This window comes from Falco punctatus (genome assembly GCF_963210335.1).
Source record: "Falco punctatus genome assembly, chromosome: Z".
In the NCBI taxonomy this organism is placed as follows: domain Eukaryota; kingdom Metazoa; phylum Chordata; class Aves; order Falconiformes; family Falconidae; genus Falco; species Falco punctatus.
In genome coordinates this window covers 77,874,612-77,900,751 of record NC_137586.1, presented here as the reverse complement: position 1 = coordinate 77,900,751, position 26,140 = coordinate 77,874,612, and the positions used below count along the sequence as shown (strand labels likewise).

Below are 26,140 nucleotides of genomic sequence, written 5' to 3'. Positions count from 1 at the left end.
AAATGCAAACTGAAATAAAAGCTGAACCTTAAAGTGTAAATAAAAATGCCAGGTAAAGCAAGAACAGAAGCCCTACAGCATGCAGCGCCCATATGTTTGGCACAACAAAAAAAGGTATAATTATATTTAATACCTTGCTTGAATCTGATACTCATTGCATATGCAATCCCAGTTAAAGACATGAAGAAAAACCTACACTATGGAGAAACGTTCACAGAAACATATGATGTGAATCTTGCCTTAAGACAGTATTTTAATTTACTAGCTAGAAAATCTTAACATTGGTATTTCCTTATTTGCAATATAGTCATGTGAAGAAAAAAGACATAGAATTACACTAACAAAGCAGGACTTTCTATTCTCTTTTAACAATCAGACACAAAAGTGTTTGATGTCTTCTAATGACTTCGAATTAACAGGCCAGGTTCCTCCATCTGAACCACCTGCAGACAATCGTCTGGAAGTCCCAAGCCCAGCTGCTGCTACCAGTGCTCTGTTGATTTATCAGCATTACCAACAGAAGTCTTGACAGGGATTTGGGCTACTGGCATAGCAGAGACCACTGAAGTGCTATGCTGCCTTCCCTGGCCAGTATGTCACTCTTTCTTGCCTTGCCATGAAGTCCCTCTGCAACAGTCTGCTCGGGAGCACCACGCATCCTTTGACACAGGTACCTGCCCTTGCCGTAGCAGCGCAGGGCCACTACAGGTAACTTGGCAGCCTACTAAAATTTCTTTTATGACCTTATTTTTAGCACTGGCAATATCCTCTTGCTTTATCTCCATTCTTTATAGCTAGAGGAATAAGATGGTTCAAAGCTTCAGTAAGGCATTTGTAACTTAGGAAGACTTAGGGATCACCTACATTCATGAAACGATCCAGAGGTGTAACCAGGAACACACAGGCTTTTTCCCCTCTTAGGAATATTCGTATCTTCTTTGAGAACAAAAGCTATTAAAAGGGAATGAAAGCTTAAATACCAGCTGTAAACAAGCACATTTTTTTAACTTGCGGTTTTTAGCACTATACTCCACACGTCTGGCAAAGAAAAAATCCATTCAATTACACAACACATTGTCATGTGAAATTAAAGTGAATGATAAGCGCGTGTTCCTACAACATTTAAAGAATCACAGCAATGAAACTGAAGGAAAGGGAAATAATCTGAGATTCGTTATGAAATAAATGTATTTGCTTAATAAGCAATTCCCTGGTGCATTTATCATGGAAGTAAAAAAGATGAAACATGCTATGTTTTCAGTACTGATCTTAAACCAGAAGTAGTCATTCCTATGCGATGGTAAAAAGCACCAAAGACTAAAAAGCTACAGCCAACAAAGTCCAATTGCTAGAATTATTACCAGAATCTTTAAACAAATTCTGATTCTTATTTTTTTCCTTTTTGGAACTAATAGAAATGGAATCACAATTACAGTTTTATAGTTTGAGAGAAAAAAGGGTCCAAAGCACACCACTAGTCTATGGCCGTTTACAAGGGAGAACGTGAACCCATGTCATTTGTGCTTTGGACAATGTGTACTGGTCCATCAGCAGGCAATTAGCATGACTCCCCCGGCAACAAGCCCTCAGGGATTGGAATAACAGCAACTAACAGGAAAACCCACCTTGCATCCTGTGACTATCTCCCGCTGCTCCCACTGAACTAGCAGGAAACTTTTTGACCTCCAACAGCAATCTGTGCTTATCTATACTAGACAGTCCTTGCTTAAGCCCATCTCTTCCTTCCCACTCTCATGCCACGTAGCTCACAGCAAAGTCTCCACATCATGCTACTGCTATGGAAAGCGGGGCTCCTCCGTGGGTGGAATGAAGTTCCGTGGGCTTCTGCATCTGTCCACACCTGCCTTTCACCCATATGCCCATGATTCACTTTCTTGTCTGGGACACAGCAACAAATAAATAATAAATGTAAGCCTCCCGCAAGCTTTATATCGTTTCAGAAAAAAATACAAGTGCTTTTCATAAATCTGAGCTTCTGTGCCATCCAGTTAGGGCTGTATTACAGAGAAACACAGCAGCCTAGTTCTCCCGGTTTGAAGTCAAATTCTGAACACAGTCCAGTCATTTTTAGACAGAGAATAACCGGCTCTGAATTTTCACAGTCAGAAGATCTCACAGAAGATGACACAGCAGTCTTAACGACAGACTTATACTGTTCTTAGCCAGGAGGTTCATTTCCCGTGATTGCTGTCTTTTGCATTACAGCTTAACTTACACAGTGACATTTGTTCACCAGACTCTGTATAGGAAACTAACAGCATCTATGACAGGCAGCAATCAGAAAAGGAGTTTACAGTAGAGCCATTACCCTCTCCGACTGGCAAACCCCTCATTTCTTATTATAGCGAGAGCTACCAAGAACACGACTGCAGGAAGTTAGCTAGGAATCAATACAGAAGGCAAACACCATCAGAAGTGAAGTGAAAATCAGCTGATTTCTTACTCCTGATGAGTTAATGCTCCTACTACAAACTGATTTTTGCATAAAAACGAAAATTAACTACCCTGCTTATCATTTTGCTTTGTTTTATTTCCTAAATATTCGTCAAGGGTATCAATGGAAAAATCAGTCCAAAAAGACTGCAGAAGCTGGGATTAATGGACTGTGTTCTTTTATTTTAAAAATGTCTTCTTGAACATAAAGAAAAGGGAAGGAATGTTTTATAATTAGAAATGCTATTCATGACAGTGTAGGTAATAAGAATTGTGACTAGGTGACAGACTGAGATAATACAAGACCTTTACTCTGTATGACTCCCTTGATCTCCAGTGAAATGACACACACTATAGTTCAAAACACTGCTTTAGATAGTATTAAAGTGTTAAAACAGCAACACAGGTAGGAAAAAGTACAGAAGGAAAGTAGGATTAGGTTATGGGAGAGAAAGATTTTTGTCTCGTTCACCTGTCTGCAATGCATAATTCCGACAATTCCCATTTTTGCCTTTAATTGCAACGGTATTTGCTAAGCAATCCGCCAAGACCAGAAGGGCTCTGTTCTAAAACCTGCTCTTACCATTTCTCTGTACTGACCTGCTAATCCAAAAGCATCTGCCTGTAATCCACAAGAGTGGCCACGATGTGATCGCAGCGGTGTCAGGTAATGGTACACTGTTAGAAATGTTTTACAAACAAATCTGAACACTCATTTTACTCTTTCCCATACTACTGCATCATAAGATCAGCTGAATGGGCACACAAAACCAATGATGCCTTAAGATAGCAGGGAAAAAAATCCCTGAGGTCTTACCCCGAAGAAAACATTTTTGGACAGCTGGACTCTTGTGAAAGTTTCGAGTTATATTGTACTTGAAGTTGTATCACAGAATCACAGACTGGTTTGGGTTGGAAGGGACCTTTAAAGGCCACCTAGTCCACACCCCTTGCAATGAGCAGGGACACACACACACACACACACCCCCAGCCCAGGCTGCTCCCAGCCCCATCCAGCCTGGCCTTGGGCACTTCCAGGAATGGGCCATGTGCCACCTCTCTGGGCAGCCTGCGCCAGGGTCTCACCGGTGTTTCATCATCTCAAGGCATACCACTGTCCCTATGTGCATCGTTCCTTACTGACAGTTTATCTTACACTCTGGATGAGTACTCCAACTTTCATCAGAATTCCCTCCTATTCTTCTAAATTGACCTGTAACCATAACACAAAAAAGATGACCCAAAGACCACCTCTGAACAGCTATTTGTGAGTGCTCACTGGAGAGCTCCTCTAGTTTCTATTTTTAATTGTAAAACTCAACTCCTCAAATGGCCTTTTCTGGAAAACATGAGAAACCTATATTGACAGCATTTCTCCCAAGAAGGTAAGGATTATTTTATCATTTTGTTTCTATTGTGTTTTTATGAGATTCTACTATATCGTACATACTATTTTATACATGTGACTGTTACAGGAGAGGAAATTCTGGTCCACACAAATGGATAGAGATTCTACTATCAGCTTCAATGGATCAGAGATTAATTAATCATAAAATCTAGATGTTATGTCAAATACTCAGGAAGCCTGCTGTTTTATATGGGTTGTGATTGCTGAACCTAAACATATTTATCCCACAGTCCACCTCAATACAACTGTCACCTTTGCTGCGTATAATTTCCCCAGTGTGCTACAAACTGACAGTCTCAATTCCGAGTCCCAAAAAGCAACTCATCAAAAAATGTTTGAAAAAAATAGAAAGTTATTTTTATATTTGGTAATTACATTTTTTTTTTATATCCACTCAGTTGTATCAATAAACCTTTCGGCATAGTCTCCACAGTTCTCAGAAATAAATCTCCATTTGGGGAATTATTGTTGTTGGGGGGGCTTATTAATTTTTTAATTAATTTTTTTATTACATTTTTCATTAAATTAAATAGATTGCTATCCACAGATTTACATTCTGGCTGAAAGTATCCTGCAGCTCCAAAAAACCCCTATCTTCTATTTGGATGCCTAAATAGTAGGGCTGTGAGCCCGCTGACAGCAGTGTCTGGAAGATGCCCATACTCAACAGTTTCTGCTGGGGGTGGCACCGAGCCAGCGCCCGCAGGCAGCTCCTGCCAGACCGTGCCACAGGGAAATTCACAGCAACTGTTGCTGTCTCCAGAGGTATCAGGACTGAGTTTATTTTGGAATTCCTGTAGAAATTTTCATTGCAAAATGCCAGGGAATGTCTGTGAAGCCATGTTCTGGAATTATTTAATATTCTTCCAACTTACTCAAGACAGCCCATCTTCGCAGGGGAGCAGACTCCCTTCTGAAGGCTTAGGAAAGGGCATTCAGCCACCCTCTCGGAAGGCTGCCAAGCAGCTTCCACAGGTGCTTCCCTCCTCTTGTGATGGAGGAAATGAGAAAAACCAAGAGCCACAGTGTATTAGAAGGAACATGATGGGTCAGATGCTTACCGAAATACGAGGGAGAACAAGAGATCAGTGGGGTGCAAATGAAAGACTGACTTTTTGTCAGCTTCCCTAGAGGAGAAGCTGTTTCCCCTGAAGTTTTCAAGGGGACAGTAGAGTAACCACCAACAGGTGAGGACTTCCTAGAGTGCGTAAGAATTGCCAGCTATGGTAGAAACAAAGCCACATCAGAAGAAAAATGCTGCACACAGACCCGGTTTGCTGGATGGAGAAGTGCCAGCGCAGTGAGAGCAGGCACCACGTCAACCTGACAGCAGAAAGAACCAAAGCAACACATTGAGCCTGTCCTCCAGTGGACTTTGGCACCTTCTGCAAAGGGGCTTGCTCGGGTGGGCAAAGCTGCTGTAGCACGCTAGAAGACTGCACAACCCCATTTCTCACTCTTCCTCTCTGCTCTCACCTCCCTGCTTTTCTGTATCACAGAAGGACACTGCTCCCCATCACCATCAGGGATGAGTCACTGCCGCCAGGACCCTGCGTGAGATCTCGCTGCCTTTAGGTGAGCAGGAGATACCGCCACTGTCCTCTGGAGCTGCCATGGCGGAAGGCCAGGCTGCACGAGGGAGAGAAGGCACTGGGCTGCTCAGAGAGCGAAACAGTGGCAGCAAGGCTACGGCAGAGCATAAGGGGAAACTGGGAAGTATTTTCCCCATCCACACTTCACACACTGGGCTATGCTGATCCATACCTGTTGAGAATTTGAATGAAATCCAGAGCTGCAATTCTCTTCAACCAAAGCTAACCTCTCTCTGCGAGGAGGGGAGAGAGACGCAGAACTCCAGCAGTCTGAATCTTGGGCATCTTTACTCACACACAGACAAAAAGCAGTGCCTACCTAAGCAGCCTGCACCTTTAAATGAAATATCCTTTAAATCAAACATCCTTTAAATGTTTTTACACACTATGAATACTGGCACACTTCTCTACATGTATTTACATGAATTTTAGAGTAACAAGCATGCCAAGCTGCCATTTCTTGTTTCAGCATCTTATCCTTGCTATCTCTGTAACAAGGAAACCGAGCATTTAAAAATTAGTTCTTCCAGAAATTCACATCCCCAGGAGTTTTAGAAAACTGTTGTGTATTTTCCAATCAGATAAAACTTACTACAACCCTTCTGAAACGCCTTCATATAAGCTAACATTCTTGCCCACTCTGACTCAAAGTAAATACAAACCCTTTGATGCACACCCAAAAGTTTTCCTTTGTTTGAAAGAGCAATCTAATTCCACCCCTGATAAACATGTTAAAATAAAAATATAATTAAAGAGCTACTTTGATGAATGTTCACAATTAGCAGCATGCAAATACTAATCTGAAAGGCTTTTTAAAAATAATTTGGCATCTGGGTACCTGTTATAGCATAAATACTCTTCTCTTTGGTCACTGCCTTATGACCGTTTGCCACATTCTGAAGGTGGTGCGAGCACTATACTGTTGATTTATGCCAATAATCATCTCACCTCACCTCTCCAGGAAACAGACTGGGGCATGTTCCTATCGTCCTCAACTGTGTTACAAAGTTAGCAATATTTCACAATAAGGAAAATGTATTCCATAATCCCGGCCTAACTGAATCCTAAGGCTGAAGCGTTCCCCAATCTACAAAGCTACACTGTATACACTGTACTTTAATCAGGTTAAGGACTGATTTTCAGTATCCTACATCAATGAAACCCACAGTTCAGCCATAAATAACATGTTCTGAAGTTAGGCTTAAAAGTCTTCTCAACAATTTTAAATGCATTGCCTTATACATAGATGTGCTTCAATACTGTGTCATCACACAAAACTAGAAGTATCTTAAAGGGTCACTTAATCATCTTGCTTATTATCCCACTGACACTGACTTTTCTTCCAGATCCTGAAAATGTAGATGCAGACAAAGTAATTCACCTGACAAAATGCAAAGTCTAGGTGCATGTTCTTCCCCTGTTACAGTTCTTCAGATTCTCCTGGTTTTGACAGTCAACTCTCCCAATTATTCTCAATTTAAGCAGCTAGTCTTTTACTGATATAAATATTCCCTATCAGAAATGCTAAGTCTATCAAATTGAAATGCAGTCTTTGCACTGCACAGGGGCACTAACTGCACACTGTTTCTGGCTTACTTGTTGAAGCCATCTTTGGGTGCAGGTTTCAGTACCAGCATCGGCCACTTAAGGATCAACCCCTCAACTCATTCTACAAAGACAGATTCTCTAGTCTCAGGAAGCACTGCTGAACTGTCTCCTGCACAAAGAGACACAGAGATCTGGTGACACCATCTATCTAGAGGTTAAGACCTTAGATGACAATAAACATCTGTTTTCAGGAACACTTTCCAGGAGGTTTCACACAGAAAATACACTACTTCTGATCATTGCGAAAAAGAAAATTAATGGTTCACTTAATGCTCAAAAAAGTGTTTTCCTTGTGCTATTTTGCAAGATCAGGTCAATCTCAATGCATTTTGTAAAAAATAAAATAAAATAAAATAATAAATTTTAAAGCCAGAAAGGATAAAATTATCAAATTCATCATGTACCTAGCCTGTTCTTTGACACGACACAAATTGTGTCAATTGGGATTAACCTGGGTGACACGTCCCGACTCTGTCTAAAGTGGAGCAGCAAACTGGCATTGTACATTTCTCAAAATGCACAAAAGGGAGTGGATTCCAGGCTCCAGAGAAGTAAGAAAACACTGTGAGGAAAACATACTTAAAACACCTAAAAGAATAATTTTGTTATCTTTCTTTTGACTGAAGAGAATTTTAGAAAACCAATGACTACGATACAATTTTCCTTTTCACCAAATGTGCTATAATATCTCAGTTTGTATCTCAAAATGAGTCTGTTTTAAAGCAAAAATGTACCAACCACAAGGGGTTTTGTTTGTTTGTTTAAAAACGGTATTTAAGATATTGCAAAACATCTATAAAGGCATTCTACCAGTAAGAAGCAGCCATATAAACTCCACATGCAAGAAGTCAGAGACCAGCAACAAAAAAAAGGGGTCTCTTTAACCTAAGAATTTTACTTCCATAAAAGAACTCTTACAAATATTACACACACACTGTATATGTACAAAAAGCAAATGAGAAATCACAACGGAAAACACAAAGATGTAGGTAATAAGGCTAACTTGTTAACCTTACCAACTTACCAGGTCCCACACTACACAGTCTTTCCCAATGTTACAGGAAAAAGTCTTGGAAAATGAATTCTTAAATGTAACTTCATGTATGGTTTACTTTAGCATGGCCTTAAATAAAGCATATGTTACAAACCACATTTGTGGTTGCTATAGCATTTTGCCACAAGCAAGATTGTAAACTGCCTTATCACCCACCTGAGATGAAGTTGTGGCACCACAGCTTTGCAGTAGCTGGAAGGAAAGCTGGATCAGCCTGAAGACAGGATTTCTTACAGAGGTGAAGACTTAAAATGCATAGTTACATTTCTTTCTGTCATATGGCACACAACAGAGTATAAATATTGCGTGTTACGATGAAGGATTATTTTCAGTCATCTCAGAAGACAGCAGCAAGATGTTGGTCCTCTTATGAGAAATGTTCTGTTCCCCTTTTGCTGTGCCTATCAATGGTGCTATTTATCAACAGCCATGATTAATGCTGGCATTGCTAGCCACATAAATACAGCTTTAATCTTTTCCCTTTCTTTTGAGAATGTTGTGGTGTCTCTTTTCATAAATTTGGGGAAGACAAAGTGTGCAGAACATGTGTAACATGAGAATTCAACTTTGAGTTCCAAGACTGCAATATGTTCAGCAGCAGGTTTCTAAAAAGATGTGAAACTGCAGTTCAAAAATTAAAGAACAAAAAGCTAAAATTAAAACAAAATCCTCTCCTACCATGCAGTTCAAGTATTCTTTTAGAGTGCAATTCACAGTACTTGGAGAAAATTTAATTGTCAGGCTTTAAGCGGAGGACCTGGAAAAAGTTTTGGAGGAACGGAGCGTTACACGCTGTTACAGACTTCGAGTGTGAGACTCCTCTGAGACAGTCCTGGGATAAAACTTCCAAGCTCTGGTTTTAGTATCTAACACACTTTCATTAGTAGCTCCGTTTAGCACTTGGATACCTATCGTTGCACAGTGCCTCACAGGGACTGTCCTGTCCTCACCTTCTGGCTCATAACCCCAACACAAGCAGTGCTGCAGCGTGCAGGCAATGCACCAGGAGCACCGGTTACTGGCTGAGAGCTCCATGCTCTCTCTCCTTCGGGGCTATAAGCAGATGCAAAAAGAGAAACAAGAGGGCACGCACATGTATTATTTTCCGCCAGCATCTTCCTAGGCATTTTGCAGCAAAGATCTTGAAGTGATAGGTGTGTTTTCTGTGCATTTCAGTGCACGTTTTGGATTTTCTTCCACAAACTCACCACATCTCCTCTTGCACCCACATAAACCTCCAGTAAGAATTCAGTTTTACATGCCCAGATTCTTAGTGAAAAGCCACTAGGAGTACCATAGGGATATTTTAAACAATAAATAAAGTAAGAGCAACTACTACACTCAAGAGAGGATTTAGACAAAACCAAGTCCCCAAATCCAGCCCCTCTGTGTGTACTTCCCATTCAGCAGCCACCTAAATCCACTAAGCACCTGCCTAATGCCAATGAAGTCTCTCCAATTCAAATTCTACATGTGCTCCTAAAATCTCACTGTAGCTCCAAGAGAAAGGGCAAACAAGTAGGAGCACAGTGGACAGCAGCCAGGACATTCAGCCATGAGCGGACGAGTGCTGTTTCTGTATTTTCCCCATAAGAAACAAAGGCTCAGAGCTGGAAGCCCAAACGCAGTTCAGATCTGAAACGTGGTCACTGTGGGAGGGAGCATGTCTGTAGCTCCCCACCTGGGTCTGAAGGATCTTCTACACTTCACTAAGATGTAATGCCCGTTCCTCTTCCTGATGAGCTTGCACTGACTTGGTAAACATGCCGCCCAGTTGCTCAGGACGGGAGGGCTGAGCTTCTTCAGGAACAGGAAGGAATTCAGAAAGGGAGCAAAAAGCAACCCAGGCATCTTTGCTTTCTTTGTAAGATTTCAGGCTATAAGACTATGCTGGGAAACTAGAGCCCAACAACTACCTTCTTCCACAGCATCTTTTAGAAAGAAAAACCAGTAACTTGCTCAGCCTTTTTAAAGGTTATAGGTGTGTACCATCCAAACTGAATCACAGGCTCCACAGCAGGGTGGGCAACAACTGTGCACTGCAGCCCCAGTGTCTGGGCTCTAGGACTAGGAAGTACTGAGGAAACACCACTCTTGTCCTGATGCTGCCCTGGCAGCTTGAGGAGGCTTCCTTGCTGCTCAAGCAGCAGCTTTCCAAGGTGACTATTTAAAGCACCTGACATTTTATACATGACCTAGTATCCATTTCAGACCCTGGGATGCCACCTCAGGAGATGGATCTTCTATGTGTACATTATCCTCTGTGTACTCTAGACCTAGATTCCTGTATTACGGGGATAAAAAAACTACAGATGTTGTCCTTCACACAAATAATCACATTTACAATCACATTTTTGTTAATTTATCAATAGTACAAATTATGGATATGACTGAATTACAATACATTGTTCAGAAACTGGGCAAGCCTTTCTAGCTCACAAAACAAAAATATTTGAGTATATCTTCTTAATGAATGTCAGGCAAAGCTTGATAGAATATCAGTGTATCTAGAGGAAGAATATAAATAAAAGTTTATTCTTGCAATAGTGAGTATACTGAAATTTTCGTTTCAGTGACATATATATCAGTGGAGTAATTTCCTACCAATGTAAACAGACTTCTGCTGTCATACTTGAGATCTGAAATCAGTGAGGTAACTTCATCAGGTAAGCAGAGAAATGTCCTGTGCAGTACTATTTTTGCAGTTAAATTGCTACTATGGCTTTTTTCTCTCTCAAGGAATACATTACATCAAATCCAAAACAGGCTGTTGGTCAGACGTATCACGCTCACATTGCTGTTCAGGAAGTGGATTACTGACTTGTCTGATTTTAAATAGAAGCTGCAGTCGCATGTACGGAGTCGCTTAGCCAGCCTGCTGTGTTTCTGTGGGTCAGAATACCCTTTAGGAATCCTTTCTATGTCTGAACTATGTGTGGGGTACGTGTCCCAGAGCAGACTGTAAAATGCCGACACGAGACCACCAGAGGGGCCAGCAGGTAAAGCCTGGACACAGCTGGTTTTGCCTTTACACACAGCTCCAGTATTTATCAGTTATGCAGACAAGGAACAAGGTAAGCAGCAAGACAGCACTTGCATGAGCAAGACGGCACAAATCTGCATGGCTAAAGCACATCTATCACACTTCTCTTAGTCTGAAACATCCCAAAAAGAAAATCAGCAAGCAGAAGAATTAAACCAGTATTAGCTAAATCTTTCTCCTTCTGTGTGTGTTTAGCTGGCCCTAGTTCCTTCATGCTTTTGAGTCAAATAACCTCCACATAGTTTTAAGCAGAGTTTAACTAGCACGCTTACAATTCAAACCTTAATTTTAACTTTTAATACCGTCATATAAACTTACCCAACGGACATGCAACTTCCTAAACATTAAGGCAGCGTTTACTACCACACTTACCTCCACGGTCCCGTGCTGCTAGATTCTGTCCTCTTCTTAGAGTAATGTCCAACTGGTACATTCCGGGATCCCCAGAGGGAAAATCTGCATTACTTGTTCCTACCGAATTTGTTCCCTGGAAGGGAAAAAGAACCAAAAATTAACAAAATGAAATACTAATGTTACTAAAAATTCCATGTAAAGTATGTTTTTGTCTTGTATCATCATGCCGTTGAAGTAAGACAAAGCCCTGTCCTATTCCCCCACCTCAGAGCTAACACCCCAGCAGCAAGGAATCCACTCCTCATGAGTATGTCAGCATCCTGAGTATTCCTGAGAGTATATCCTATGAGAGTACTCCTGAGCATCCTTTTTAAACAAAAAACCCCAAATGATTGACACCTCACAGGTTAATTTTATTATTTTTAAAAGGAGGTTGAAAAATCATTCTTTGACATCTGTATTCATTATGGCAACCTCCATTTTTATTTACATTCACGTACAGTCCTGGCGCACTAAAGCAGAATAAGTAAGAAATAACAGAGCTGGACCTTACAGCACTGTTTGGAGTAGTCATTACCAGTACCTTCAAATCCTCTATTTATTCAACAGCAATAATAAAGGCATTGAATAAACATACATGAGTTATGGTCAGCTACTGCAATACTTTGAAAGACACATGCGTTTTTTTCCACAGTTATGGGGGAAACTGGTGCAGGCAGAAAAATCATAAGAAGACTAAATGCAGCAATAGCTCTTCATTTGTAATACATGCCTTATTAGTTTGCCCATATGACACAGCAAAGATAGCATTCTTAGAGTAGTTATTTGTATAAACAGTATCATAATTTTTTTAAAAAAATTATAAGAAACAAAGTCAAAATGCAAGGAACTCTGTGGACTGCACGAATAGTAACTGCATTTCAGTCCCAAATGACAAAGGAGAGAAATTGTATTTCTTAGTATGAGTAAGCTTTTGCAAAATAGTTTTTAACACATCTCTCTGTAAGTAGCATCTAATTGCACCGCATGCTTGGAACACCACATTTAATTTTCAGACTGGAATGACTGTATCTCATATATTCACAGTACAAAGAGGAGCTTCATATATTACACAGACTGAGCACCACAGTCACATATTTTCATGCTAGGAGCTAAATCTTTTAAGACTAGTGCTATTAATATTTTATTATGTGATTATGGGTCCAACGCAAGGAAAAACAATAAGCAGCACAACAGAAACATCTCAGAGACCACGTGTGTACTAAGGGCTGTACCACTTCAACAAGGCACTTTTGTTTCTCTTCCTACTACATCCCCCCTCCCCTTTTCTTTTTAAGGTAATAATAAATCTAAAGCACAAGGTAAGCCACAAAACAAAGGGCATTTTAACATATGGCTTATTATTGTTATTCCAGAGTCACAACTCTAAGCCCTAGCGTACTGACTACTGCTGCAACACATACAATGCTGGCCAAAGCACACACTGACATGCTTCCACAGCAATGAGATTGATCAAACCTAGTACACTTCAGAGAAAATGGTCAGATGGGCTTTGATTTGGCAGGGGGTGGTGTTCTTGAAACCTCTCAACATCTATCTTCTAATTTTGCCTTTGTAAAGTAACTGCTGAGGTATGCTTGGAACTCTTAGGCACCCACCACCTTCTTTTAAATGACTAACACCTCACATGCCATCTCTTTGGTTTTTTTTAACGCACTGACTGCGGAAGGATACAGAGGAGTGACAACACTGAATCTCCACCCCATCCCTGCCACACTTCGTATCTAGTCGAGCCAGAAATATGGAAAAAAACCTGCATACTGGCCTGATCCTCAGCCTTGTCCTAGACCCCAACATTCACCAAGGTATTGTGCAAGAAGAAACTTGTGTTCTGAAGTAAACAATAAACTTCAAAACTTTCCTCCTCCTTTCTTGCCCTTCTACAAGAGCTTGCAGACACAAAAGAAACATGATGTCTCCCAACATTTAGAACCTTCTTCCTGATTTTCCCTCTTCCTTCCCCGCCGAAGTATGACACAAGCTCTACATGGAAATTCCTTGGTTTGAACAGTGCCGTGTCGCTCCCTTCTTTCCCCTTTCTCACCTCCTTTTCAATGCTTTCCCTTCTTTTTTTCCTGCAATGGAACTTCACTTTCTTTTCAACATTCACATTAATTAGTTTTTCAGAGAGCTGCTCAAGGAGGCTAGAAACACCTGGGTGAGCAATGTAATACACCTACAGGGTATGCACAGTTACACAAGTGAAATAAAATGCAAATAGATCTTAACTATCCCTAAGCATCAGAAAGTCAAATCAATATTTCTGCATCAGAACAACAGCATTTGAAGTATGCAGTTAAAACTGGTGGTTGCCATAGTGAATGCAACGATCAATAAATAATTTTTCAATCATCTTTTGTAAATTAACAAATTCAAAAGTCAAAATGGCAACTAGTGAAAACCAAAGAACTACTTTTGTATGGTCTCTAGTAATGGAATAAAGGTAGAAATTTAGACAAGAAATTTGAGAGCATTCATGAAAGCCTACAACTGCCCTAACCATAGAACAGTTTCAAAACCAAGTTTTCTGAACTTCTAGATTCCAACTAGTAACATCAAGAAAACAGGTACTCTGTAGCTGGGGAGGGGGGGCAATAATCATCACAGTTAGAAGCTGTTATGAGCCACAAGGCTGTTTGTTACTGACTGCTGCAGGATGACACCAAGCCTGACAAACCAAGGGCATGCCTTCACTTTCAGCATCCAAAATGAAGAGAAGGTCTTGAAATTACTTTTATCAAATCTTTAACAAAAATGTTGAGATTCCAGACAAAGACCATAAAGGCAATTTACCTTATTTTCACATATGCGAAATCACCTGTGGGAAGGTCATGCTTGAATTAACTCCTTTGAATTAATTTTTAGTAGTGGTCTATCATTATTTTACTTTAGAATATATTATTTCAGCTAAACTATGACTAAATTCTGGACTCTGCAATTTCCCATTAAATCAAAATCAATGTGTTCTAAGGAAAATTTATTATTTGGCACAAACACTGAAGCCTTGTATACAGTGAATTTTGGTAGAGGGGTTAAAGAACACCAACAGCCTTGAAAACAGGCCATGTGCAAAGGTCAGGACAGAGGTTGTGATGACTGTACCTGTCCTCAGTTGCACTCCGATTTTTTAATGAATAGCAAACCCTCCTGGGCTGTTCTCTCACCCAACCCAACAGCAACAAAAGCAACACAAGCCATTTCACTTTCAGTGAGACATCCAGGAGGAGCTCCTCAATAGAGTGCACATAAATGAACCTGCAGCTGCAAATCACCTCTGACTCATGGCATGCCAAGTGATGCTCAAACATGTCCAGAAAACACACTGTTTCGTTGAGCCAAACCAAACACAGAGCTCACTCTGCCCATGCTTTTGATGTCCCCAACAAGTGGCACTCCTTGTTCAAGCATCTGTTTTACCAAGAACTATCTCCATATCATAAATCTGAAATCTGAAAGACTGTGATTTCCATTAAAGCCAGGCAGCAGAAAGAAAACAGTTTTTCATTTCGGATCCAACTTAGCCCAACAACCGTTATCGGCTGGGTTATTTATTAGCTGAACCCTTTTACGCTGGAGGCATACACAAGGCAAGCCCATGATGGACATGGGATGCCCTATTAGAACAACTACCAACCAACAGCAGAATGGATAACTTCTAAATGGAAAACACTCAGTACTGTATTTTAAGAACAAAACTCAAAGCCAGCATTACTACATGAGTATGTATTAAGCACACTGACGGAGCTAAGCTGTTAGTCTAACAATGTGAAATAGTGTTTGCTCACTTTTGCAGAAGCTCTGGGGTTTAGATGTTTACTGAGATGCCAGCCATTCTGGAAACGTAGGCGTGTGGGAGGAGCTGAGGAGGAACATGCCTTTGCCCAGGTCTCATGCCATTGTCACATCATGGGCCACACAAAAGCCCATGTAAGGACTCTGTGCACCTTAGCACCAAAAAAACCCACCAGTTTTCTGATGCCTGTTACTAGTATCCATGGGGAGTTCCTGCTACCCAAGCTGACACAAAGCCCAAACTATTGTTGAGAGGGTAATTCAAAGTCTTGATTTATTTTTTTTTTAAACTCCCACTTCAGTGGCATATAAAGAAAAAAAATTAATTGAATTTTCTCAAAAAAAAATTTCTTAGAGCAGCTGGAAGCTATGGCTACAGCTACGCCATGATGTTGTTCACTGCTAAACCCCCTCTGATTGACTGATGTGAAAAGTTAGGCAAGTACCTCCACCTCTGTTGTTCACAGCATGAGAGACACTTCACTGTCTTCCAGATTTAGCAGCTTAACAACTAAATGAAAAAAATATTTTTCACAGCTGAACAAATGTTGAGCATGTAAAAGGGCTGCAAGCTAGCTGGTGGGTAGGTACATGCGAGTAGCTGCACACCAGCAATAAAGGAAAATGCTCTCCCTGGTTTTGTACATCTCACGTTCCCACCATATGAAGCGTTCACTGGTCGGAACCCAGTTCCACCTCAGCATTCAAGAAAAATTGCAATGCTTTGGAACTGACAGGATAAAAGGCTAAAATCACCACCATTCCCACATCCTATCATTTTTCACAGTTTGTTAAAAAGGTGCTATAAAACAAAAAAACAGTGGATCTGATTCTGGTCATTAGTCACTACCAAAGTCGGGGTAAATCTGTTGAAGTCAGACCAGCAATTTATGGCTAAAAGATGAGAATCAGTAACATCATCTGTGTGGTCCTCTTACAAACCGCATCACAAAGTTACAGCTAACTCATTAACTTCTCCAGACTGAAAGCCTGAAGATTATTACCATCTTTTGCCATCGAAAACTATCTATTACCTTTTTATATCACCATACATACCAAAATTTTCCTTCAAAGCTCTTAATATTTCTAACAATTAATCAGCTAAACCAATCCAAGAAATTGGGGCTTTGTTGCTACCCTACAATTCACGTACCATACACTAGCCTAACTTTGTGCCAGCAGTTAAAGGGATATAAGAGGCTTAAGGAACTCCCTGCTGCTGCTGCTGCTGCTGCTGCAAAAAAATACCACTTCACAGGAACAGATCAAAAAAATACATTCATATAGTTTGCTCAATGCCAAAACTGAATATTCAGCTTTATGAAATTTAAAAAAACTGATGTACACCTGTAACACACTCCCCCTTCCAAAAAGGAAAAAAAACCAAAACCTTTAGCAATACAGAAAAACAAACAAAAAACCCACCAACAACCCAAAACAAAACAAAAAAAAAACCCCTCTAACATATTCCTATGCTTAAAAGGATATTTTGGAAATGCATATGAACGAGATTGAAGAAACATTCTTATCTGAGTCATTTAGGCAACAGGTTACAGCTCTGTTGATTTCAATATTCTGCCCGAACATGCTGATAGAAGGTAGGCAAAAAGCACTTCCCACCCTGCTCAGCATAAAACAAAGGCATCAGCATCAACACTTCCTTTGGTAGATTACGGAAAAGGGAAATATAACGGGAGTTGTATAAAAGAAGTGACACGGGAAGCTGCAGATGTGGCTACAGCGACTGTCCCCAAGGTGGGTCACTCTCAGGACACCAGGCAGTGAATACCCCAGCATTCCCTTCAGAGCTGCATACAATAGATGAAATTAAACCAAAGTGTCCTGCAAGGAGGCAGCAGCAGAACATCAACAGTAAAGTGTTCACAGCATGGCATGAAATATTACCAATTTTGAAACAGAAAAAAAAAATATCAAAAAGTCTGAAGTTAATGCAACTTTGCCTTCAATATTGCATAAGCAGAATTTTCCACTCCAATTACCGCCTGACTCAAACTGATTTCTTCAGAGTATTTTCATTTGTCAAAGCTTGATGCTTTAGAAAAACACCTGCCTGCAAGAAATTCAGAAATTCTGAATATCCAAGTGGCTGTCAACTCCTTGTCAGTGCAACTAATGGGAACTGACTGTGCTTCAAAGTTAGGACAATAAACCCAAGTGACAAGCAATTTTTAATTTCACTGAAAGCGTTGCCTTTATCTAACTTAAGAGTTAACGATGATCATGTCCTAAACAACACTTTCTGTGCTATTGTTCTCACTGATGGCAGCTCAGGAAGAGCTGAGGAACTTCTGAGTAAAAACAGTTACACAGCTCACTTCACCTCATTCATTCTTGGTTTTCCTTGTTTCCAAAATAAAAAGGCAGGTGTATCATGTGAATCCCTTTCAACAGCAATATAAACTAATATTCTGGGATTTAAAAAATTATTGGAGATGTGCAGAAATATTAGTAGCATTTTATACGCACTAATAATGTGCTTTTTGATTAACTGAGTATGTGCTTCAGGTAGGACTGGCTAGTTTGTTAAAGCCTGTCAAACAGCAGATGTTTCCCCTAGACAAGAGATGAGTATTTTAACAAACATGAAAAGCCTCAACTGTTGTTGTGAAGATTCTGAAGTGGATAAAATGTGCTGATGAACTGTAAAAGTCAGATTTCACGTATGTGCTCTGTATTGTGTGATGGCAACACTGCATACATGCTAGTCTGGAATGTCTCAATTATGAAGAACTATGAACGCAAGACTATTTCTGCAGAAAAAAACCCCACTTTTCATGTTAGCATTAAGTACATACATAACAAACACACACTTCTATGTATGTTGCTGTGCTCTGAATGCGACCATCTAGTTTATGTTCTCAGGAAATACACTGTGGCTTAGTAAGAGTCATGAGTACATGAAAAATTAAGCCTCTTTCCTGAGCTTTTTGGCTATGGATGAAAGAACTATTTAATCCCCTTATTAAAGAAAACCCTTAAGAATCAAACAGCAAGACTGACCATTTGTGTCTGCAGAATAATGGGAGTATTTTTGGTGACATCTGTACTAATTATTATTCTTCGATTTTATTTGAAAGCTACCAAAAGCAAATGCTTATTTTCAGTATCAAGACTATTACTGTCAACAGCCTGCTGCATTTCCTTCTGAAAATATAATTAATACATTAGAAGTAATAATAAAAGGTGTGAGCATGTTAACGTTTTGAAAGTTTTGGTATTCAGAAGCACACTCCACTTTTTTTCAGTTGAAGCACTAACCCTGTCTGGCAGCAAAGAAAACCAAACATATATCAATACTAGCAAAGCAATCAGAGGTGATTCCACCAGGTTGTTCCTCCCCCCATCCGACTCCATATCCTGGTCTGGGGATAGAAAACTCAGTTTGCTGCCACTTACTCATTCAAATCTACTACAAAATTTTAGTTCTGCAGCACCACTTACAGAGAACTAAGACAGTAAAGCGAACCGAAAACAAAAACAAATAATCCCTTCTCCACCAAGCTTATACATTTATTCTTGAACAAAGCAACCACAGCTTCCTTCCCAGCTTTGCTGCACTCCACCCTGGCCTCCCGTTTCTCCCCTCTTGTTGTTATCACAAATTAAAAGCTCTTGTCTCTTCTGTGAAAAGTAACCACTGCAATCAAGCCAAATCCTTCTGGGATGTCCACTGTTTTCTTACAGACACAATGGCTCACCTACATACAACAAATTATAAGCGTGGGGATTTAGACCGTAAGCTTTACAGGGACTGAAGCAAGTCTTCGTTTTCACATATAAGTAAGGGCAGATAATTCTTTGCTGTGTTTTCAAACTCTTATTCCTCTTTTCATCCTTAAATGTATATTGCCTCAACCTCTTTGTAATGGGTTGTGTAACGGGTCTTTTGAAAGTCCAAATACATTTTACCACTTTGTTTCTCCTTGTCTGGTACTGCTTTGATAAATCCAAAACTTTTTAACCTACTATTGATAAGCAATTCCTTTGTAGAAGACGTAAGTTTAAAACTACTATATTTGCAGTTTCAACTATTGAATTGTGAATTTGTAACTGGATTTCGATCAAGATTATAAGTACAGAAATATTGGTATCAGTGTTCAAAAGTACCTATTTTTGCCCAGCACTCCAGCATAGCTACTACTTTTAGCTAGACATGGTTTTACTAAACCAGCTGGTTTGACACTCAGATTTTACTCTCTGAACAAAGTGATTTGTTACAACTTACTGGTTTGCTCTGGAACCGTTCCCTTTAGCACCTTTTTTCTTGCTGACAATGCTTCCTCATTAAACCAGTAAATAGCACATCCACAGCAGGTTCTTCAACAGATTTCATGGTGGAGGCTGATGTGGAGAAACCCCTGCAACCTCCTCGACAGCTGAGGCTTTGCAGTAAGACAGATGCTTCCCTAACCACTGCAAGAGCCTGTTCAGGAGAAGCTGGCTCCTGAAGGTGAAGGGAGGGATGGGTTGTGTATAATTCCCTTCTGAATAACATTACAGAGGAGATCAAGAATAAATTAAGCAGGTATACTAGATAAATCAATGCACTTCTGATTTGACATAGCTAATCAAAACTGTAGATCAGCACAATGTGTGAGGTATTCCTATTGTTTTCTCTTCAAAAAAGTCCTTTTGCAATGCAGAATAAGGAGATGTTCTACTTTGTTTAAAATGAAACAGAACTGTTTTCTACAAAATAGCTTTTCTAAGTCATGCCTTTGGCTGTTCAGCAGCAAACTACACAAAGCATTCAACAAAAGCAGCCCTAACCCTGCAAATGGGTATACAAACGTACACGTATCTGAATACAACCAAGTACACGTGACTACTAACCCTCTATCCCTCCACAGCATCGAGCTCTTCTTACGTATTGGTTTCTGCAAAAATTGATACTGTGAAGTACCATTTCAGAAACTGAACAACAACAACAATTTATACCAGCTGGTCACAGAAGGGCTTCCTACCAACAACACCTGACGTGGTATGGCCAGAAAGAATTAAAACAAAATCTAGTAGAAGTAGTGCAACAAATAATGGCAAAGAAAAATCTGCTAGAAAACACCAAACTTGCAATGTGGACAGTCAAATGCTAACCATGCAAGTTTTGGTCTTCACTAGGAAAGCCTGTAAAAATAGAAGAGATGGGTATTAGTTCTGATATGTTTATGCACACTTTTTTTCTCTAAAAAATCTCAACATGCTTACAGCTATTACATTGTTTATGCAAGTTCCTTAATTCAAGAGGGACATCTACTGCACAATCTTCGATACAAGAATGAGATGGAAGTAATGACCACACGTGCCTTTTCTGCAGCCATCTGTCCAACACATACCCAAATGACCCATCTTAGAGGATCAACATATCAGTCCGCCCTGCAAGATGCCAATTAAGGAGTAATGCAAGGTTTCAAATTATGAACATGAAAAAACATCTTTCCATATTGAGAAGGTGTGTAATATTACTAGGCTTAACATTCTGAAAAAAGCCATTATCGAAGTCACTGGGTTTTCTTCCTGTCTATGACAAAGCCTACACTCATTGCACGATACTTTTAGATACTATCCACTTGACTGACACAAGGAATGTTTAAGTACAGAGAAAAAAAAAGGATGTTTTCCAGAGATAGAAGCTGCAACAGCCAGGCGTGTCACAGCTAATTTTTGTGTGACTGGCAATGCTGAACTCCACACTAAGAATGACCAGTACTGAAATATGAGACTATGGTCCCATGAACAGAAGATTGCAGCTCTTCACCAAGGTGAACATTTTAACAATTGCAGGCATGGATTTACTGTTCAGCCCTTTCAAGAACTTCATGGAGGTCCCAGTGATGGCAGCCAGCGATGTTCTCATCCTGTGGTCCCGGAAAAGTAGTTGGGGATGGCAGAAACTGCAAGTTCCACAATGGGTGCAAAAGTGAGGAGATGAGAAAAAGTTGTGACCAGCTCAGAAGTGCTACCATAAGTCCACTGCTCCTTAACCCAATCCTGACATATACACAGAAAATCACTCCTATCCTTCAGAGACAACAAACTGCTCACATTTTAGTTCCATCACCGACTGATGCAAGATGAAAAAAGGGAGAAAGTAGTCTGCTCAGAATTTCTCAGAAAAGTCCTGAAATCCTGTGAAAATGGGGACTGGACTGTATCAACCCCCTCAAGAACCCACCTGAATCTTAGATTGATCTATTACAGATCAGAGGGGGAGAAATAATTCCACAAACTGAACAGACAAACCTCACCCAGGGAGCCACACTGATTTCCTAGGTACAAACGAACCCTTTGTGAGCAGTGGTACCCACTGCAAGGCACAGGTTTCCAGTAGTGCAGCTGATATCACCAGATAAATGCCAGATAAAACAGGGAAGTGCTTTCCTGTGGGCATTACTCAGTACATCATCTCTGGCAAGTACCCGAGAGTGACAACTCCCAGCTCCATAACAAACCCCTACCATCATAAATAACTCATCAAGGGCCAGAGAAATAAAACAAAATGTGTGCAGATTTCCAACAGAATGCCCGTCTGCTGACCGGTAAAGCAATGATGAAGCTGTCCAGGTGAGATAGCAGCAAATGTAAAGCATTTTCCCACAAAAGTTTTACTGCTTCTTCTCTTCTATTAATTTTTGGTGATAGGTTCTTTTTGTAGAAAAGATGGAAAATGTTTATTAAGCTGTATATTACAACGCTCAAGTTTCCAGCAGTAACCAATGCCTAGCCTCTGATAAATCTTGGAGACCCATTAACCCGAGGCTGTGTACCAGCCCTCTCCAGTGCAAGTGGCTGCTGTTTTTTCCAGAGTCTGTACGGAACAGCGCCGGTAACTGCCCCCTCTGGGGCTGCCTGACCAGCTGCCTCTTGTTCAGGGGGATGCAAGCTCTCTTCCAGTCCTCCAGTTTTCCAGTAAAACAAAATCTAAGAGAACTTTGTCTGCTGAAAAATGTGGCCAGCCCACAGCCTCAGAGCAAAGAGTCTCTTAGCAGGTGTACAAGGCAGTGTCACTGTTCTCTACCTGTTACTGAAGTCTTAAAATATTGTCAGTTAGACAGTATGGTCTGTTCCCACAGCTTTTTCACCGAAAGGCAGATGAGGAACACTGAGTTATCAGCTGGTTGAGCCCTTGTGTTTTTATGGGCGCATAACTCATACTTCAAGAACTGACTCTTCAGAAAGATGTTTCCCTTCTCAACTTATAAAAAGATAGAGCTCTGAGTCATTAATAATTTGTAAATACAGTCTATTCTCACAATGATGCCCAAGAAGACTCAAAATTTAGCAAGTGCTGGAAACTGTTACTAAATGACACTGGTAATAATGAAGCATATATGAACCATTATTGTATTTCTCTAAGCTGAATTTAAGAAACTCTTCCTAGAATGAGGGTAAGAAAAACAGCTGACAATCATCTTTCAGCACGCAACTGGTCACCTTCTCTCATGAATTTACACTATGAAAAAATTTCTTATCCCTTCCTTAATGCAAATAGTGCCATTATCACAAGAATCATCACACACAACTCTCAAAAGATTTATTTTTTTTAGCATCTTTGAGTAAAATAAGAGTATCGGCACAGCAATTGAGAAATTTCTGGAAGCAAAATTATCTATGAGCACCTGCAAAGCCAGCATCATTACAACTGGAGAATCTAAATGTGGACGGACAATACCAGAAAACAAGCTGAAAACTCATGTACAGCCAGCACCATTGGCATAAACATTCCCATCACTTCAGGTCTTGCGACAAAGCCACAACCTAGCACCAACAGGCCAGTTCTGCTAAAGTGGATTCAAACAAGTGACAAGACCCCCAACAAGGCGTCCTGTCTACTTGGCTCTGGAGAACCAGTATCAGCAGTGGTGACAGGTGAGTATGTCCTTCCTTTCAGTGTCTGCTGTTCACATCCCCTGCACCTTCCCCATCTTCGTGAACCCATCAACGCTGTGAGATCATTCATCCTCCCTGGAAGAATGCGTGAACATCAGAGGGCTCCATCTTCCAGCTGTACTAGCACAGCCCCTGTCCAGCCACTACCGGCACCAGGGGAGCAGAAGACAACATCTGCTGAAGAGCCCAGGAGAAACTGAAATGACATCTCTTCTCCGCACCCCAGGCACCTGCCATAAATTTGATCAGACTGTTGACGAGTAGGTTCTGCTGAAGCCTTCATCCCTGGGCTGAGCTGCAGGCAGCAGACCTGCTGTCCCACCACAGGCACACCAATGTCCCATCGGACAGAGAACTCGACATCTGGTGTTTCTGTCACTGAGCCTCACAATGAATCCCACGACGTGGGACATAATGCCAACTGCACAAAGTAAAATGGAAAATCAAGAAACGAGGAGATTAACTGACTGTGAACTACCAGTTTTAAAGGACAAGTGAGGTCAGGCCTTTGGAGAAATTAAGTGCTCTGGCTCATGCTGCAGCTGGAGAAGGAATCAGCTTACCCCAGGAGTTACTCCTCCTCCTGAAGCATCAGTGTTGGATGTGGTAGCTCCAGGTTTGCCTCATTCATCACTGCTGACTAGGAAGTTCTTCAGTCCCAGTGGACTGGCACAAGCCCAAACGTAGCAGAGTAAGGAGAAAAATTAATTTTCTTCCACAAGCAGACAGCTTGGTAGAAATCCCATGTATATTCCCCGATAATTAGAGCTGTCTCAAATGTAAGTGGGCTCGCAGAGGAGATGCTTTCTTTGCACCACCATACTTCATTTTCCCTAGCTATGTGTGTCTCAGTGGTTTCTCCACCTGGGATAATCCCTTCAAGGAGGACTGTTAAACAGAATGGAAATTACTTTGAAATTCAAGGTAATTTGGTCAAATCTGCTGAAAAGTGTTGCAGCACCCTCCTCACTAATCACCTGTTCCCTTCATTTTTATTTCAGAGGGAAACTGAGCAAAGATTGCCTGTAAGGAAAACCTAGAGTCACAGAGGGAGAAAGGTCTACTCTTAGTTCTGGAGATAATACTAGAAAGGAGGATACTATTCTTCATTAACTGCTAAATAACGAACAGTATGCAAAATACCTCCAGAGCAAATTTTATCATCAGATTATTCATCTTTCTTATGAAAAAAGTTACCAACAGGCTACCTTATCTCATGGGAACATGACGCTGATTACTGGTCCCAGTCTTTACTTACAGAATTTCCCACAACTGCTTACAGAATTATTACCACTAACTGAAAGGTAATTTAAAAAATATACTAAAAGTGTAAAGGGCCTTGATGAATTCGATTAGCAAGTAACACTTTAAAATCTATTTCAAGTGTAAAATAAAACCCTAGAAAACATTAATTAAAGGGCGTTTTTCATGACCCCTCATCCGTTTTTCAACCGCTTATTTTCAGTTTTAGGAGGTTGCCCAACGCTGCTTCCATCTACTCAGCACTGGTGAGGCCACAGCTGGAGTGCTGAGGATGCCCAGCACCAGAGGGATGGAGACGTACTGCAGCAAGCCCAGCAATGTGCCACAAAGATGATGAAGGAAGGGATCAGAGCATCAGTTGTCTGAGGACAGGCTGAGGGAGCTGGGACCGCTCTGCCTGGCGGAGTTCCCTGTGCCAAGAGGGGAGTCCCACCTGTCTGTGCAATACCAGTCAGGCTCTTAGTGGTGCCCCATGACAGAAGAGGCATAGAGGATATTTCACTTTAAACATGAGGAAAAAATATGTTTTCCTGTGTGAGGGTAGTCAAACACTGGAGCAGGTTGCCCACAGAGTATCTCTGAAGATACTAAAAACCTGCTAGAGATGACAGCTCAGAGCAAGAGGTTCAACTGAGCTATCTCCAGAGGTCCCTGCAAACCTATCAGCTATTCTGTGATTCCCTGTTGCTTTGAAATATCATAATAAATAACGTACGTGCTGACCTGAGCTACCTTTCATCCAAGGGTTGTTTTGCTTTCCAATTCTGGTTGCACTGGTTTGGCAGTGCTCACAACTACCATCCCCTCCATCCATTAAGAGCAGATCAGGTCCAAGATACCAAGATGTGCACAAAACTCTGAATGCTTCAAAACAAACCCATATATATGCCTTGCATTTATCCTGCAGTGCTCACATATGTTGTAACTTAAACCCTTCCCCTGCACATTACAGTCTTTTTCTGCAAAGAAAACCATTATTTTCAAGGGTACACAAAGACATACTGTGTATGGCTATATAAACATGAAATTGCTTCCTGTATGCACTTAAAAGTGCATTTACCTGCACTCTGCAAAATCCCAAGAGTATAATATTTTCCAAAAATTAAAAAAAATAATCACTTATTTAAGCACAGTAAGTTAAAATCACCGTGAAACTAATTAGATCTGACTTTCATCTGTGCAGAATTGTTCAGTTCTCAGGCCAAGCAGAAAGAATGAGCACTCCTGTGCCATTTTGGTCTTAAGAAAATTATTGTAAGTTACATGGGCTGTCTGAATACATTTGTGCAAGTACACACGCACTTGCACTTACGAACATGTGATGCACGCACAAAGTAAATGGGAAAGCAGTCTGTAAGGGGATGAAAACACACTGAAAATACAAAACCACGTATTTTTTTTCTGTCCAACATAAACCTTAAATCCCTCAAACTATCATATTTTGAAGCATTAAAATCATGTCTGCATTTTTCCAAAGACTAAGTCTCAGGCAGATCACAGATTCACAGGATAGTTTGGGTTGGAAGGGACCTCAAAGACCACCCAGTCCCACCCCCCTTCCCCCAGCCCAGGCTGCTCCCAGCCCCGTCCAGCCTGGCCTTGAG

The 26,140-nt window shown here is 40.7% G+C and overlaps 1 protein-coding gene across 5 annotated transcripts in view; it reads right to left on the bottom strand.

The window, feature by feature from the left end:
• MCTP1 (multiple C2 and transmembrane domain containing 1) overlaps positions 1-26,140 on the bottom strand; it is a 277,984-nt gene that overhangs the window by 162,061 nt on the left and 89,783 nt on the right. For all 5 annotated transcript variants that reach the window (XM_080372351.1, XM_080372354.1, XM_080372352.1 and 2 more), the window contains exon 2: positions 11,532-11,646. In XM_080372351.1, coding sequence (XP_080228477.1) covers positions 11,532-11,646 — 115 coding nt within the window. The remainder of the gene's footprint in view (positions 1-11,531; positions 11,647-26,140) is intronic.